We start from the raw sequence: 17,724 nt of genomic DNA, 5'->3' as shown, positions 1-17,724 counted from the left end.
GATTGCGAGCCCCATGTTAACTAATCCCCTGGTTAACTGCAGACTTGCCTCTTGAACATGCCAACAGGACAGCAACAATTAGCCATGCTGTTGGCAGCTAATGACCAGAGCAAGGGCAGCAACAATATCAAAACTAAAATAATATTTGAGGACATGGAGAATCATGAACACTGTTGAAACATGAAGGGTGATTCAGATGATAAGTTTCTTTTCCCATGGCAGATTCATCCCAAATTCCACACTACCACATCATTCGGAAAAGCATTTTTTTGTACATTCTTAATTAATTTAATGAATTCACACCTTTAAGAATATGCTAGAGGCATGGCTGGTGTACATGAGTGTCCTGCGTGAGATGACGCCCTCTCGGGTGGACAAGGAGTCTTCTTAGTCCATCTGGTGGAAGGATTTGGAGCACTCACCAAACTGAACCAAAGTTTCAGATACAGATTCTGAACAATGCCAAACTTGCAACACACCCTGGGAATTATCATATTTGAACTGCTGTGACACATAACAAGGTAATGCTTAACAGATCATGTTTATTGAATTATTTTGACGTGAAGCTTTACTCTGAATATGCACTCTAATGATGAGCTTGTATTTTGCTACATGTTACACCGAGTTTTGGGAAAACTACAATGCCAGGAATTCTTTAAAAAAATGATTTCAATCCAGGCAACCTATATTTTTTATTATCATCAATTACACTGAAGATTATACTGTTTTCAAACGGTACTTTCCCTTAAAAATCATCGAAACATAGTTTTCGCTTTCAGTGCGCGCTCCCGCGAGTGGCCCGCAGTTCTCGCAGGGAGGCGGGAGGGTTGTCCTGACCACGTGGCTCATTTAACCAATAGCAAACCCGTCCTTCAAGCGCGCGCAACTTGATTCAGGAAGTACGCATTTTAATGTTGCGTTTACGAGCTAGCAAAAAAACGTCTCCAGAAATAAAATAAATAAAAGCCGTTAAGTTGCTTGGTTAATAAGGAGCTGAGGTATGTCCGCTGGCCCCGAGTCCACACACGTGTCCTCTCTTGGGAAGGGCGACGGCTTGCACCAACAGGGTAGGACAACAACTTTAAAACGTTAGCTGTCGCTGAGACTCGTAACTCTTTTGAGGGAATGCACTTTGTGGCTTGAAACCTATTTAACAACAAGATCAGAGATGTATTAACGTTTCCTTGCTTTATTGCTTATTCATTCCCTAAAACCAAAGTGACCCGTTTTTCTGATCCCCCCCCCCCACCCTCCTCTCACCCACAGTTCTCGCCTCCTTCCCCCTGTGTGACGTCACAGAGGAGGATCTGACCCAGAACCCACAGTTCTGTAAACTCCTGGCCACCCTGTCACAACACGTGGACCAAACTGGACTCACGGTCCCGCTGAAAACCGAGCTTGAAAAGGTACAATAACAACTCCAATTATGTCGTCTTCCACGTCCACTGACATACAGAATGGATGCATTACATGACGTCATTCAAATTAAACTGAAGCCAGAGCTACCTTCATGTTGGCCACTTCAGGAACAGACGGTTTCTCATATTTCATTTCACTTTAAGTAATCTAAGCCTTACCGACGCCCACTAGTTACCAGTAAGAATTGCAATCGCAGAGATGAAACCTGTTCCCTCCTGCACATGTTTGTGTGTGTTAGCTTTTGTTTGTGTGTGTGTGAGAGAGAGCATTTACAGATGCTTTATTCCAGGCTGAGCAGAAGCTGCAGAGCCAGAGACGACATTGGCTGCGCTCCGAGAGCCTCCACAAAGGGCTGCAGGAGATGATCCAGGACCACTGCATCCGGAAGCAGCATGCCACTGTGCCCCCCGACCAGCGCATGGTACACACTCCAATACTCCTTTGCACAGTCTGCTGTCAGTGAATATGGAGCTGCATATTTCTGGTCATTAAAACTGTCCTAGGCAACTCACTTTGCACAATGCATCATCAAAGTTGCAGCTACAGGGTCACGGCTCGAAACATTCACACCTCGGTATCCATGGATATACCATGTAATGTGATGCACTCATTGTGTGTGTGTGTGTGTGTGTGTGTAGTTCTGTGAGACAATGGAGAAGTGTCTGCTGGTGGCGCAGTGTGTCAGACAGCTGGATCCCAGTAGCACTACCAACCAGGACCAGCCCTTAGTGCTGGGTCTGACCCCCCAACAGATTCTGGAGCTCATGCCATCGGAGAAGGCGAGTCAGAAAAGCAGAGAAATGTCACCTACATACTTGGGGATCATCATCGTCTTTAGCAAAAAGACGCTTCAGGAACGAATGTAGCATGTTTACCAGCATTTATGTATTTATCGTCACCAGAACGTTGAAAGAATGAAGCAGGGTCTTCCCAGGGAGCTGGAGAAACATCTAAAGAAGAAGTGCCTGAGCCTCCTCTCTTACTACCAACCTGAATGGGGTACAGCATCCGCTCACTCGATATTGTCACTCTCTCTCGCCGTATGTGCCTGTTGCATCACATCACTGCTCTGCTTTGGCTTTCTAGAGAGCGAGAGTGAGGGTTTGAAGAACACCAAGTTGTATCATCTGTCGGCCCAGCTGGACAAAGAGAAGAGAAGAGCGGAGAGTCTGAAGGAGACCTGCCGGGAAAACTCTGTTCTACTGCAGAGACAGACTCAACTCTACCTCTCTGTGAGTGCTCACTCAAGGACGCGTAGTTCACTGACACAAGATCATGCTTTTTTTGACAGTTTATTACATATATATGAATGGTTTAAATTATTGAATATTGTCTCAAGAATGCAATATTTTCTTGTCCAGGAACTGATTAAGTGCATTCAGCTTCTCCAGACTCTCATCTTGGACCACAGGCTGAGGATCCAGACCGATCTGGACCGGAAGAAGTTGGAGTACTTTGAGGGGAAATGTGACTTAGTCCTGCAGAAGATCAAGTGAGGAGTTTCCAACTCTTCGTCTGCTTCTATACTTTTGGGATATGACGTTGTACTTACTGGTGCCTTTATCTAGAAAGACATACTTGGACAATAATCTCCAATTCTTAGATTGTCGATATTTCATGCATTTTTAAAAAAAAATTCTATATATGTTTTACTGTTCTTCCTTCACAGGACTGAGATGGTGGAGATTCAACTGGACACGTACACAGTGGACTCAATAGCTGCTCACAGACAAATAAGGCAAGAGGCTTTTTGTCCATTATTCACATCACTCCTCTCCACTCTCCCAAAGGCAACGCAGTGACGAAGTAGAGGGAATCCGTACTGTTTCTCACTTGTGTTCAACATTGAAATGCTCTTTGAATATTTGAACCGTGACCTCCTGATATCTAGCTCCTTTAGAAACTACGTTCCATGCTGACACTGACAGTCTGTGGTCGTCGTTGTGTCTCCTGTTCCAGAGAGAAGCTGGAGTCGGACCTGAAGGCCTGTCAGGTGGAGAAGCATTCGGTCGAGTTGAAACTGGCCTCCTTTGAGATCTTGGGCAAAGAGTTTGAGGCCTTGGCAGAGGAGTACTGCAGAATACGGCGGGAGATCGACGTGAATAAGTGGGCTCTAAAGGAGTTCACCCGGTGCAAGGACAAGTGAAGGTCATGTCTGGTGCTGAGACAAGAGTCATTCCTGAGTCGTTCCTCTTTGGCTTTTTGACACTTGACGCGCAAACTGCTTGGACTTTTGGCCGACAGGAACTATGTAGCATATACAGTAGTGAGTGGGCTAACTCCTGTTACAGCTCCCAAGAATGAATTCTGTTTTCTTGGTAATCTGTATTTCTGCTGCCTTTGTTTTTCATTGAACTCGTGGGCCTGATGTATGTTGGTGTATAAAACCTAGGAATAAATTAAAATAGCACATCAGCTATCTATATATGAGTGATGTCCTTTGTATTCTATTTTCTGAGCTTAGGTCAATTCTCACTGACAAACATGTAAGCAGTATCCTCTCCAATATGATCATTCTTTTTTTGCGTGTGTCTTGGCATACATTGTATAGCCTAAATTGAGCAATTTTAATTAGTTACAACTCATTCAGTTACAACACCTTCAATGCATATGACCGAAATGATTCATATAATGAGAGTAGTAGGCATGTTGAAAACGTTATGACCACCAACAATAACATCAGCAGTGGATGTAGTAGAATGACACAAGCGGTAATTATATTTACAATACCAATAGCCATGCAACTAATAATAGAAAATAATAATTGTAGCTTTGGGTGTCAACCAAGATCCACGAAAACCTGTCAGGCGAGAAATGCTCAGGTTAGCGCCATTTTCCCACAGTTTGCAGTTTAGTCCACAAGATGGCAGTATACTTTAATTTTTGACAGATGTCATGTCATATTTCCGACTCGACATGATGAACTCTTACTAGACGTCCTTATATCATTTTTATACTTTGACTTTTTAAAATCTACAACTTTGCACTTAAACTCAAACCGGTGCACAGAATGAACCACCGGAGCCACAGTTAAAACATTGCAATGTATAATTAAAACTTTCAAATGAGCTGACTTCCTTTACACGACACAACAGTTGAGAAGCGAAGTTTATAATGTTTCTTTTGTCACTAGCATATCCATTTTAACTTTCTTACAGCTTTTAGAAATCAAACGTGTCTTTTGTCCCAATACGTTTTTTAAAATTATAACTTGTATTTGTACTATTTATCCATCTAGTTGTGTTTAACATTTCGATGGTGGGTGACTCCGTCAGGTTAACGCCCACTCCGTTGTCTCCACATTGCCGGTCTCTGGTTCTGTCTGCCCCTCTGAGGAGAAACGGAAGTAGGTGCGAGTGAAGCATCTTGCCGTGTTCAGCACTCTCTGCTCCGCTGTCCTCTCATCAGCAGCACCAACCGCCCCGCCTCGCGACGCGAACCGCTGGCTGGTTCACCTCCAACTGACTCAACCCCGCATCTGGGCGCCGGGTACCCGCGGCATGCTCGCATTCACGCCGGGATTTTAAACCAAGCGGCGGCGGCGCGATGTCTGAGGTGCGGAAATTCACAAAGAGGTTAAGCAAACCCGGGACGGCCGCGGAAGTCAGGCAAAGCGTGTCGGAGGCTGTGAAGAGCTCCGTGGACCTTGTGGTGAGCAGAGCTCTTTTTTTCCCGCTGTCTGTGGACCGGCGGTCATGTTAGCTAACAGGGGATAACGTCACTAAAACGGGGGGGACGGTTAGCCAGCTTGACCCTCTTCTCCTGGTCTCCCTGGGGGGTGGTGGGGGAATGTCCATTTTTAATTGTTATCCATATTACCACCGTTCATGTCATAGTTTGTGTTCACGTTTGTCATACTTTTTATAATTTATCCTCACAGTTTCCGTTCGCTGCGCGTGCACGACAGCCTTAATTAACGGTCGCGCGAGGCTCCGGTAACGTCACCGGCTCCCGAAAGCGTTTTTTTTTTTCCAACGCTACAATCTTTGTAAAAGACGGCTGAATGCCGCGAATTTGACTCCCATATGCTAGTTCTGCTTTTTCAAGTAAAATAGTATGACATTGCGCACTGGGACACATGTTTTTATTTATTTATTTATTTCCCAGTCATGTGCGGCTCCTTTTGTGTGCTGGCGACCGAGGAGCAGCGCCACAAGGACAGCTGCAGCATGGCTCCCCCGTCCTCCTGACACAGCCTCTGTGTTGCTGCTGGAAATGGCAGACATGCATGTCTGTTGTTAATTAGTTTTTTTTTTTTTAATGGCCCTTTTCTCTCTCTACCCCGCCCTTTATTGTGAATCAATAGCAGTGCTGGTGGCTAATATAGTGGCGCGGAACAAACCGCAATAATGAGGGATTAGGCGCAGTGGTTTGAGAGATGAGTAGGAGGATCCTGCTGACACAGCAAGCATGTCCGTGTGTGTGTGTGTGTGTGTGTGTGTGTGTGTGTGTGTGTGTGTGTGTGAACTTCGTCATGTCAGTGAGACTTCCAGAGACGTCAGTACAGATTAACGGATTTGTTTCTTCTTCTTTCTTCCCCTTTGTTTATTTTTCTCACTGTGCGACTGACGAACACAAACCCAAAAATGGAGCTGGATAAGTCTGTGTAAGAGACCCACTCTTGTCTTGTTCCCTTGGGATTAGGCCTGTAGTCTTATGATGAGCATCCTGAGGAGTGTGACGTAAGCAGGTCACTGGTGTAATAAACATGTGATATGATTTGGATTCCTGCAACAGAAGTTGGGAGTGTGTGTCTGTTTTTGGCCATGTGGGAAGTGTGTGTGTCTCTGATGTTTTTGTCTTCTTCTGTTTTAGAGGAGCAGGTTTTGGCTGCATGTTTTATGGAATCAGCGGGTGGCTTGGTAACTGAGAACAAACGTTGTTTTGTGTATTTGTGTGTATGTGGGGATTCCCTCAGGCATGCTGTGACCATGCTTCCTGTGTGACTGTGTTCATTCTGAACATCGGTATGCAGTCAGTCCCGTTGTTTTCTAGGTTCTAGGTCTCCTCTTCTTGTCCTCCTGGTTTCACGGGTTCCAAGCGGAGAGTAAAATCAACTCTGTATAATAGAAGATGGCAGATTGAGCTCATGACTACAGGGGGGAAAAAGTGGCGTGACCGTTTTCCCGCCAGGTGTTTTCACTCGTCAACCACAGGTGTGATTCATAACATTGCAGTTATTCCTGCATGGAGCCATCGTTAATGTGGTCAGATTTCCTCTCTAGTTTCTTGTTGCTTTCAATCACAATACCCTGTTGCCATATAGGTTGTAGTAAGTAGAGGACACAGGAGCAACATCCTCCATGTGTTATGAAAAGTTTTGATTAATACATGGTTTTCCTTTAACAGCAACACACTTCTAATCAGTTATTTGCTTATTACTGCGTAATGTGATCGTGACGGTAAACCAGTGAACTACAAACTGGATATAAAACCCCTATGTATTGTGTTGCTGTACATGTGTACCAAATAATTAGCTGTAAACCAGGTGTTTAAATCCCTTATCATCCATACATTACATGTGCATACAACGAGAAGCCCTATATGTATATAAATAAATAAAAGTAGCTGTGTTGTTGGTATTCCCACAGCTTGGAGCACTCAGTTAGGTCAGTTGTGGGACAGTGTGACTGCTTGTCGCTGTGACTTTCATGTCAGCGCATGTGTTTGTGTGTGTGTGTGTGTGTGTGTGTGTGTGGACTCATGCGTTGTGTTCAAGTGTAAACTTCCTCAGCCAACATGATAAAACCCCTCTGTTCCCAATGAAGTTGTGAGCGCTTTCCATCTGCTGAACCGTAAACGGGACGCAGACATCTGGAAATGCGCCCTTTGTTGCCAACAACATCATCATCATTGTCGCCGTCGTCATGATCATCGTCTTCATCCCCTGGAGGCTATGCTGTGAGTCGTGTTTGCAGTCGGTGACGTGTTGGTGTGTTCTCCAGCCTGGTCGGTGGCTTGCGTCACGCAGATCCACCCAGATGTGAAGCCACGTCCGTTCGTGTTTGAGCATCTCTCTCTGTTTCCCAATCAGGGACACGGTGGCCTCACAGCCGCCTGCCGGTGATTCTTCACCTTCTTTCCTCTTTTCTCTCTGTCTTTCCTTCTCTCTTTGCTTGCTTCCCCTCCCTCCCTCCCTCTATGTGTAACATGATCAGCGTTGCTGTGGAGCCACTGTGCGCTGCCGGTTGCCTCTGACTTATAGCGCTGCGGTTCAGCTTGTTGCACATGACAGGAAGCGTGCGTAATGCTTTCAACAGACTCGCAGGTTTTGTGTTTTACTGCTGCTCGGGTCGCCGCTTGTACGTTCGATGGTCGGCCTTGATGTGAAAACAGATAGAAGTGATGCGACACAACGCAGAAAGGAATCTGCAAATGCTAAATGTTGTACTTTTCCAACGTGTCATTGGGGTTGGGAAGTTTTTATTTAGATTAGTGGTCGAGAAAAGAAAAAGAAAAAAAAACTAATCGCAGGTTTCGTGCAGACAACCGAGAAAGTCGGGGTCTGGTGGAAAACAAATCTGCAGAGGACACGTTCTTGTAACCGGCTAATTTCACGGGCCAAATTATTGGTTAGAGAACACGGAAAGGGAGAACGTTCTTTCCTTTAGATACCGGGATATTCAAGGAGATTTAAAACCTCGCTCAATTCAGGCTGTATAGCCAAACTGAGTTCAAAACCACAGAGCTTTATTTTTCCAAATCCTCAGGAAATGTGGAGCCTTGGGTTGGAAGATTTGTCTCGGTGTAAACCTCACACAGCTTCGCTGAGGAGTCGTAACGAGCTGATACACAACATGCCGTACATGTTGTGTGCACGGGGTGGAATTAAATTGTTTCCCCAACTTGTACACGGCTGCTCAACGCCTCTGAATTAAAGCCGGACAAACTCAGCTCTTCTGTCCAAGTTTCCTTAAGAGAGACACAGCAGCTTCAATCTGTCTTTCTGTGAGTGTTTTTCAAAAGTAATTAAGTTTAATAAAACCAAATTTGAAGCTAGATTGCAGTGAGAAGGTGATAGATAATATGTGGTCCTTTTTAAGTGGTAAAAAGGAGAACACTGGCAGAGCTTTTGAGTTGAAGGAAGTGCAGACCAGCAAGCGGTAGGAAAAAAATGAAGAAAAAAAGAAAAGCAGCAGGAAAGCTATTGCTTTATTGCCCAATCCAGCTGTGGTACAGTAGGAAAGCATGGCTCTGCATGCCGGCTGCCGTGCATGTATCGCCTGCAGCTTCCGGGGTGCTGCGGCTCGGTTGCTGATCAGACCCATCATCCACTTCCTCTGCCCGTTGTCGCTCCGCCGCGGCTTATTGGCTCAGCCATTCATCACCGCCGTCGCTGCTTAGTTCGAGCTTAAAGGGAGCACTTTCTTGGAATTAATGGTCTAGCTTTCACGCTTGCGATTACATCTTGACCTAGTTGTGGAGCGCTTGGTTTTAGCCCAGCGGCCCCTTTAAGACATACTGCCGAAAGGGTGATTTCATATCATCCACTTCTCTATGAAACTCAAAACAGGAAGTTATGATGTTCAGCCATGGCATGTGATGTGCACCAAGCGCTGCATTTGACAGCTCATAACTATCTAAGTCAAGTGTCATAATTTGTCCGATTCCTCTTCTGCCTTTTTCTGTGTATTTATTCTCATTTGTCAACATATTTTCACCCCCATCCACCCATAACTCTGAGAAACTATCCTTCCCCCTCGTGACACTCCTCTAAACTTGTGTGGTTTTCCCCGATTTCATGTGGCTCAGTTTTTGCATGGGCAGTAAAAGGTCCTGCGGGGTCGAGCCAGTGTTGACTTCTTTCACATCACAGGGTCATGTGGAACTTGCGACAGCACACGGTAAAGGAACGGACACAAGGAGCCGAGCGTGAGTCCAAAATGAAAGATTTCTTACCTTGAATTTACACGTGTGTGTGTTTGTGTTCTGTCTGTCTTCATCTCTCTCAGGAGCAGCCAAAGATTATTGAACCGCTGGACTATGAAGCTGTGGTGTTTCAGAGGAAGGCCCAGATCCACAGTGACCCCTACCGAGACCTGCTGCTCTGCCCTGTGGACGATGTCTCGGTGAGGCTTATTTACTGCCGCGTCCTCCTCCTACTCGTAATCCTCATATACCGCACACTACAGATCAGTAGATTTCTTTCTTTTTTTCATTGGAAAATCTGTCTGAGCCAAATAGGAAGAAACAGCAGTAAAATATCACTTTTTAAAGAAATGTTTCCCCATCATCAATCACTGGTCATCCCCGGCACAGCCGGCTCAATTATTTACGGGTCAAACACGATCCATCCAGGCTCCTCTCGCTCTGTACCGACTGGTGTCGATTCAAACATGTGGTTTTGTTTTGAAGCATGTCTCGCTCCATGTCTAGTTAATATTTTTCCCCTTCATCTGTTTCTTCGTATCTGCGCCACCTGCTTCCTCTTATTCACTTTCTCTTTGCCTTGACAATGTTGTTTGTTTGTTCTTTTTGTGTGTGTGTGTGTGTGCGTCACACAGGAATCACAGATCTCGCGGCAGAGGAGGACCGTCGTTCCCTCGGTGCCTCAGAACGCTGAGCGGGAGGCCAGGAGTCTGTTTGCCAAAGAGGTACAACATATGACAACCCAGCTGTTCCATGTGTAGGACGACTAATACATATATCAAAAAAGGAGATTTTGGAGTGAAGAAACAAAGCCATCTTCTCAGTCATATTTTTTTTAATTCAGTTTTAGTCATTACAATCTGCTCAATAAAAAATACAACTCTTAAATGCTTCACAAATTCTAAAAGCTGATTTCTTGAAGACTTCACGCCAACTCTTCAGAATCAAAACCTTTTATTGCCTCATATGTTTTTCCATAGAAAGAATTTGTCTTGTCAGGTACATTTAAACAATTAATTAATTAAAATAGTGCGCAGACAAACAGACTTTTCGTGACATTTAGCTTAAAGTGGTCTCTTAGGAAGAAACGCAGCGGCTCGTAGTGAACACACGCTGTTGTTTCGCAATGAGAAACAGACTCCTCTGGCATGACGCGTGGATATAAACTCTGCTGCTCCGCCAGACTCTGGATCTGTGTTCGTGGGCCAGCTGTCATGACCGTGATACAGCATGAAACCAACTGGGGAATGGTGAAAACAGACTCAGCATCTACTGCACAGAGATCCTTTTCAGCTGACTTAATTGAAGATTCTTTGTGTGCAATAAACAGTAAAATGCACAATGAGAACCATCTTGAGTAATGGCAAGCAGAAGTCGGCTCTCTTGCCACTTTGCAGACTCGCTGTGAGTTGATAAACGCCATGAAGTTGTGCTCTGTTAGGTCCCCGTGCCGCTGTAGCATTTGTGTGGTTCTGCTGTCTCCTAATCCAGCTTTCTGATGATCTGTTTGGCAGTGCATCAAGATGTACAACACCGACTGGCACGTCATCAACTACAAGTATGAGGCTTACTCCGGTGACTTCCGCATGTTGCCGAGGTAAGGAAGATATGGGGGGGAGGGACTTTGATGGCAAAACAACATCGGAGGTCTTTGCTGCCAAATCTGTAGCACGTACAAGGGATTTGCTCTGCTCGCTCACGTCGGTCTCGCCGGGTGACGACATCCAACAAGTTGCTGCTTCTGTATATTTAGTGCAGCTGCGCTGCTTCAGCAGAATGGAGGAAACACTGCATGCAAACCAACATAACTGCACAGAGTTCAACACAACAGGTGCAGCCCAGATGTTTTAAAGTCACTGTTAAATGGTGATGAATCCACCATTATTTATAAATTATTTTTATCACTGCAAACTGCACTGTAACAGTAAATTGAGGAGAAAGAGACATTTAGACTTAACAAATACCCTCAAGCGTCTGAGAAAATGGACAAAAATAACAGACGAGGTGAAAAGAGATTAACTGCCCAACACAGGACAAACAGGATTTGTTGCATGCTTTACAAGGAGGACAGGCATAGCGAGATGGAGATGGCAGACCTCACCACAGATAAAGTACAGTAGGGAGGGAGGGGGGGGGGGGCTGAGTTACTGAAGACTGCTGACCCTCACACACTGTGTGTTTTCTCTCCCAAAAGCAAAGGCCTGAAGACGGACAAGCTGCCAGCTCATGTGTTCGAGATCGATGAAGACGCCAAAGACGAGGTGAGTAGCCGGGCCTGAGCGCCATTAGATCGCAGACATTGATCACCACATGAGTGGTCTGCTATTGAGTCTCTGGCTTTATGGATGGATTGCACATGCACAGCTTCTGGGGGATGTGCTATAAACCCCGCTAGGAAATTGAAATGATCCCCTTTATCTTTTTGAATTACGGAGACGTGACAGAAATGTGGCTGCGTGCATTGAACCGGTGATTGTGCCGGAAGACTCCCTGTGACTTACAGTCCGTGCGCCCTTCAGTCCACCCAGCAATGTGACCCCCCCCCCCCCCAGAGACTTGAGTGCTGGGCAGTGAAACCAGGAGCCGAATATGTTCTATAAATAGCCCCCATCGATCCTCCCTCGGGCCGGATGCAGATAAACTTAGACAGGGAACGAGTTTAATTGAAGGAAAATAAGTGCTGCCGCCAGCCAGGAGGGAGTGCAGGGAGGAGATGGCTCTATTAGTTCTAGACACAGATCATTCTACTCGGACAGTGTCTCTGCCATTTTCATCTCCTGTCGTGATGTCTTGGCTGGCTAGTAGCGAGACGATTTAAGAACAAAAAGAAAAAACCCACATACACATAATACACTTATCATAAGGCAAACATTTGTCTTATATTATCTTGTAGAAATGTTTGCTTCTCCATGTCCTTTTTATAGCCGGGCCACAAGAATACATCCGTATTAATGCAGTTGGGGACATTAGGCATGAATGTGATGGGGCCTTATGGGAAGGGGGAATAAAAGCCACCTGGGGACTTGCACCCCAAGAAATATACGTTTAACAACCCTAAGACATAGTTTTAGAGTTTATTTAAGCACACAGATTCATTACTGATATTTGGCTAAAGACGTGTTTTATAAAATGAACCGGAAGTTTATTAAAGGAATTCAAGAAAATAAACAAACACTAAAAGCCAAAAAAATGCAGAACAAAGTCATCACGGCAAAACCATGCAAAACAGAAGCAAAATGGAGACAGAAAAATAGGCAAAATCGGTGCGGCAAAACAGGCAAAGCAGAGAGTAAAACAGGTACACCAGACACAGAAAAACAGGTATACCAGACACAGTAAAACAGGTATACCAGACACAGTAAAACAGGTATAACAGACACAGTAAAACAGGTATACCAGACACAGTAAAACAGGTATAACAGCAGGTGAACCGTGAGCCGCCAAAGGGCCAGGACAGGGTCCAAAAGGGAGTGAGGCCATGACGGTGCCTTTTTATATATTGTCAGTGATTGGTGGAGGAGCCGGCCCGAGGGCTGCGTTCAAAACCCTACACTCCCTTCTCGTGGGGGCCATTCCCCACTACACTGATATGGAGCAGGGCGTGGCGGTCAAATGGAAGTCTGGACTTGGACGAGCTGTCGGAGAGGGAACAGCTAGCCAATTAGATCACAGGACAAGCCTGGTGCTTTGCTGGAGGACAAAATGCCACTTCACTGTGATTAAGCTCGTCACAGGCGTGCAAACACGTGTAAACACAGCAGCACTCTTTCTCAGTAAACGTCATGACGCACGGTGTTTCCTCGGGTGCTGATGAACAGTCCCATGGTTATGAGAGGGAGAGGCTGCAGTGACAGGACTGAGGCCGAGTTGTAATCAAATTAATTTGGCCGGACAGTGTGATTATAGTTGATGCCTTTTTTCACTGACTGAAATATGTTATTACACTGAAATAGAATAATGTTTCATATAGATGTGGATCTAAATGTTTTAAAGAATGTCAAAAGGAAGCCGTAGAGGTTGTAAAAGACAAGCACAGTGACTATTGCGATGTTTAAAGGGATGGCAGGGTTGTATGAGCTACTTCTCAACAGTGAGTGTATTACCTACAGGAGATGGAGTTTGGAGAAACAAAGAGGAGCAGCAGCACGGGTGCAAAGCAATGTGCAGCAATCCCAACTAAGTCTTTTAAAATGTAACCCGAATTAACCTGCTTGATAAAGTCAGCATTGATTTCCTGTGTCTACGTCTGCCAGGACACATCGTCGCTGTGCTCCCAGAGGGGAGGCATCATGAAGCAGGGCTGGCTTCAGAAAGCCAACATCAACAGCAGCCTGTCTGTCTCCATGAGGGTGAGTCACCACCAGACATCCTGTCTGTTATTCACACAACACAACAGCAACAAACAAAACAACAACGGCAAAACGTTGGCTTCAACACAGGACTGACATGACTTACCATCCTATTGTACTATACAGCATATTATAATATTATAATACATACTTGTTACATCAGCTACAGCAACAGCAACATTTTTTAAATCTTAAATGTACCCATTTTACACTGTGTTTCTCTGCTGTTCAGAACCTGTTCCCCTGACTCGCTCTCTACTACTGGGAATTGCAGGTTTTCAAAAGGAGGTACTTCTACTTGTCTCAACTCCCCGACGGCTCCTACATCCTGAACTCCTACAAGGACGAGAAGAACTGCAAGGACACCAAAGGATCCATCTACCTGGACTCCTGTATAGACGTTGTGCAGGTATACGGGGCTGGACAACAAACAAACAAAGAAACAGCAAATGCGGTTGAGATTAAGGCAAAAACTTAAAGAGATAGTGTGAATTTTTTTGAGGCGGATTATACGAGGTACTTATTCATAGTCAGGAGTACAGGAGCAAAGTAATGTACTGCTGTGGACGAGGGACACGCAAAACATCAATTATCCCTCTTAAAAACGATCAAATCTACGTTAAGTGTATGTTCTGTTTCGAATAGTACAGATTTTTAGAAAAGGACGCTCACATGCTCGGGGGACGTGCCGACAACCATCGTCAACCCCGCTTGGAATAATCTGAACTATCCCTTTAAACTTTCCTTCTACCATGCTGCCTGTTTAGTTGAACTCCTTTCGGTCTGTCTCCCTCTGTGAGTTTTTCTCATCCTCGTGAAAGTCAGTGTGTTTCCTCGTCTCGCGACGCTCCAGGGCCTTTGAGGCGCTTTGATTGGATGGATTTGCTGCATTCCATTGATTTGGGAATGAAAGTCCCGTTCTAGCAGATTATGAGTGGCTGCTGCTGCTGCCGGCTCATGGCACAGGCTGGTACCTCATTCAGGTCTGTGCTAAGAGGCTAGAGAGGCTGCCAGGAAGCTTTCTGCTTGATGAAAGCATTCAGAAGTTGATGAATGGGAAGACTCACTCTGGCTAGTGAAGCTTGTGGAGTATGGTGTGTGCTTTTGGTCAGAAAATACAATAAATTGTTCAAATGACATCAACCTTCAGGATAAATCCTGTTGCTTTGCACCAACTATAGCACCACTCTTATCTTCAGCATATCGGATGATTTTGTTTTCTCTTCACTGTTAGAGTTAAGCATATGCATATTTCCTCCTTTTTAGAGCCCTAAGATGCGCCGCAATGGCTTCGAGCTGAAGATGCAAGACCGCTACAGCCACTTCCTGGCTGCAGACAGCGACGCAGAGATGGAGGAGTGGGTGATCACGCTGAGACAGGCTCTGCAGAGTACCACCGAGGCCAGCCAGGACAGGAGGAACGGTGCAGAGATGCTGGACTGCTCCCTTGGTGAGTTATACCATAAAGCTAACTGTCTCTGTCTATGTCTCTCTCTCCAGATCACCTTTCAGCCAAGCTATTATTTACAGCCTTATTGAAACGTTCCTGAATTGTCATGGTCCAGTTAGCTATGATAATAATAATAGCATGTCTGTGCACAGCTTCTGAGCCTGTTTTAGTGAAAGCCAGGGTTAAAGTAATCCTTCTACTTGGCAGTGGAGGGAATTCAAAGCAGTCAGAAGTCTGATTCCTGTGTTATGGCATTTTAATGGATTCCAGATTACAATGATATGCAGACAATACACAGGCCTAATAACACACACATTTAGAGTAGAGACGTGGAAGTTTCCGAATCAGCAGTACATTCTGAGGGGAATATAGTCAGCTGTGCATGCATAAGTATATCAGAATATTTTCCAGTTTCTTTAGGGGTCAGTGCATGGTGAATTGTTGAACTCGTTGCTTGTCCTGCACTGTGGAAGTATAATAATATACTCTCTCTGCAGAATGTTCTATTGAAACCCAATAGGCCTAGCTCGGGCAGAGATGCTGATGAAGGACCGGGAGGCCGTCCAGAAAGATGGAGGGCCACTCAGGGTTCACTCAGTCCATCACGGGTCCCATGGGAGTCAGCAGAATAGTGAATAGTCTCACTTCAATTAGGCCAGTAGACCGAAAGATATTAGTTTTGTCCGCTTGGGAAGCAAACCTTGCAGACGGTCGCATAGGAAGCCCTGAGGGAACCAATGTGTGAGCATCGTGCTCGTTGTTATCGGAGTGGGTCTCTGTGCATCCTGATGACCTTTACTCATGTGTGCTCACTGTCTCGTTCCTTCAGATGACGACACCACCAGCCAAGGTAAAGGTGAGAGCCTGCTGGAGAGCCTGGGGAGGAGCTTACAGCCTGAACTTATGAAGGTATGAACAAAGGATGGACGTATGGTTCATGATATAGATAGACAAAATAGATATACAGAAACATGGACAGTGATCACAGCTCAAGTGTTTAATCTTTTCAGGGCTGTTTGAATAGTTTGAAGCGTCCAAGCTTCATTCATGACATTGACATTCTAATGTGGCGCAGCTTATTTTGTTTGTTGCATGTCTCTTTAAACCCTCCACTGCACAGATGTAAGATAGATGTAATCATTTTAAAAAAAAAGTCTCAATCTGTATTTGTTAGTGTTTAGCCTTTAAAAAAATAATAAAGTGCTAATGTTGTCGATGCTCTCTTTGACGCTCACAAAGGGAGGCACCAACCTGTATTAATGGAGGGTCGAGCAGCAATCTAATAGCAACATAAATTATATTTATATAACCACTTTAACAAAAGGAAAAATAATTTCAAATTGTATTTGTGACATTCAAAGCGTCATTCAAAAACCTAAACAGAAGCTTTAAAAGTAAAAAAAACAATGACGTACAGCCCTACATTGTTTGTATTAGACGTGGTTGTCTACACCCTTGTGGGCATTCTTTAATGTTTTAGTTGTAAAAAGAAAATGAAAAAAAAGAAAGCAAGATAAAATAAATCTCATCTCCAAAATGAGTCACATTTATATCCTCTTGTTCATGAATGTCTGTAGTTTGAGTCCGTTTCATCAGCCCGAGAAGAGCCGTGTTTATTCTGCAGAGACCGAGCTGTTTTCACATGTCTATGAACTCAGATCTGCACACAGACAACAAAGCCCTCTGTGCTGCTGTGCTGCTGTTGCGCTGCTGTTCGCTCTGGGCTACTCCAGCGCAGCGCTTCCCTCTCCACGCACAAGATCACTGGAGTTTGTCTGCGGGGCTGGTCACAGTGAGAACAGGAAGAAAGGGGGGAGGAGACGTGGGGAAGGAGATGGATTAGGGCTCTGACGTGACCTGAGGGGTTGGATATGTTTGCCCTTCTTATCCTTTTGTCTGGGTCCGCTGATGCTCGTCTCCTGTCTCACTCTGTGTCTGTATTTCTGTCGGTTTACCAGCAAAGACGGCAGTAGTGCGCAGTACGGGGCCTCTTTGCAATAGAGCTCACACTGTGTTATATAAAGCGTCAGCAAACATTGATACCTAAGACATTAATTGAGTGTCTCTGTGTGTCTGCAGTACGCCAGGGAGACTGACCAGTTCAATAAGCTCAACAGGAATGAAGGCAGACAAAAGCTTTTCTCTCTGGATCCTGAGACACAGGTATACGAGATGCTTCTTTAACACCTGCTTATCCCATGATTTATTTATTTCACTATTGATTCAGACTATTTGATCCCTCATCCCCTTTCCACCACGTTTCCTTTCTCCTTTCTCCTTTGTCCTCCTCCTTCTCTCCTCTCCAATGGATCAATCTTCCTGGTTGTTTGGTCTCCTGCCTTCATGCTTCCTCTCCTCCTCTCCTGTCCGATATACAGAGGCTGGACTTCTCCGGCATCGAGCCGGACGTGAAGCCGTTTGAGGAGCGTTTCGGCCGTCGCATCATGGTCAGCTGCCACGACCTGACCTTCAGTCTTCAGGGCTGCGTTAGCGAGAAGGGCGACGGCGTCCTCACAAATGTATGTTGTTGCCTTACATGAGAGGTGTATTGTCTCATTGATAATATGATTCTGCTAATAATTGGCTTTACTTCTTTCTATGTACCACTACCAGATGATAAACTTTAAAGGGACATTG

At 45.1% G+C, this 17,724-nt stretch overlaps 2 protein-coding genes across 5 annotated transcripts in view; both read left to right on the top strand.

Annotated features, from left to right (window-relative positions):
• The first annotated feature begins 892 nt into the window (after positions 1-892).
• On the top strand, positions 893-3,592 carry haus4 (HAUS augmin-like complex, subunit 4). Of its 2 annotated transcripts, XM_068588022.1 has the most exons (9): positions 893-1,067; positions 1,267-1,406; positions 1,709-1,840; positions 2,058-2,198; positions 2,322-2,418; positions 2,506-2,651; positions 2,781-2,911; positions 3,089-3,157; positions 3,379-3,592. In XM_068588022.1, the coding sequence occupies exons 1-9, from the start codon at positions 1,001-1,003 to the stop codon at positions 3,563-3,565; spliced, it is 1,110 nt and encodes a 369-aa protein (XP_068444123.1). In that variant the 5' UTR covers positions 893-1,000; the 3' UTR covers positions 3,566-3,592. The 2 variants fall into 2 exon arrangements, with proteins under 2 accessions (XP_068444123.1, XP_068444122.1); XM_068588021.1 differs by having other exon boundaries at positions 2,322-2,651.
• Positions 3,593-4,805: 1,213 nt separating this feature from the next.
• dock11 (dedicator of cytokinesis 11) overlaps positions 4,806-17,724 on the top strand; it is a 45,458-nt gene continuing 32,539 nt past the window's right edge. The window contains exons 1-11 of one of the 3 annotated variants that reach the window (XM_068587342.1): positions 4,806-5,070; positions 9,372-9,488; positions 9,924-10,013; positions 10,803-10,885; positions 11,483-11,549; positions 13,542-13,637; positions 13,912-14,046; positions 14,904-15,087; positions 15,917-15,996; positions 17,167-17,250; positions 17,466-17,606. In XM_068587342.1, the coding sequence (XP_068443443.1) occupies positions 4,966-5,070; positions 9,372-9,488; positions 9,924-10,013; positions 10,803-10,885; positions 11,483-11,549; positions 13,542-13,637; positions 13,912-14,046; positions 14,904-15,087; positions 15,917-15,996; positions 17,167-17,250; positions 17,466-17,606 (1,182 nt within the window). In that variant the 5' untranslated portion in view covers positions 4,806-4,965. Of the gene's footprint in view, positions 5,071-9,371; positions 9,489-9,923; positions 10,014-10,802; positions 10,886-11,482; positions 11,550-13,541; positions 13,638-13,911; positions 14,047-14,903; positions 15,088-15,117; positions 15,829-15,916; positions 15,997-17,166; positions 17,251-17,465; positions 17,607-17,724 lie in introns of those variants that run through there. The other 2 variants (XM_068587341.1, XM_068587343.1) reach the window with 2 other exon arrangements.

The sequence above is a fragment of the Clinocottus analis genome, unplaced genomic scaffold (genome assembly GCF_023055335.1).
Source record: "Clinocottus analis isolate CAN_PGR_092001 unplaced genomic scaffold, fCliAna1.0.p SCAF_21, whole genome shotgun sequence".
Taxonomy (NCBI): domain Eukaryota; kingdom Metazoa; phylum Chordata; class Actinopteri; order Perciformes; family Cottidae; genus Clinocottus; species Clinocottus analis.
The sequence above is the reverse complement of the archived record's forward strand: the minus strand, read 5'-3'. Positions and strand labels throughout refer to the sequence as shown.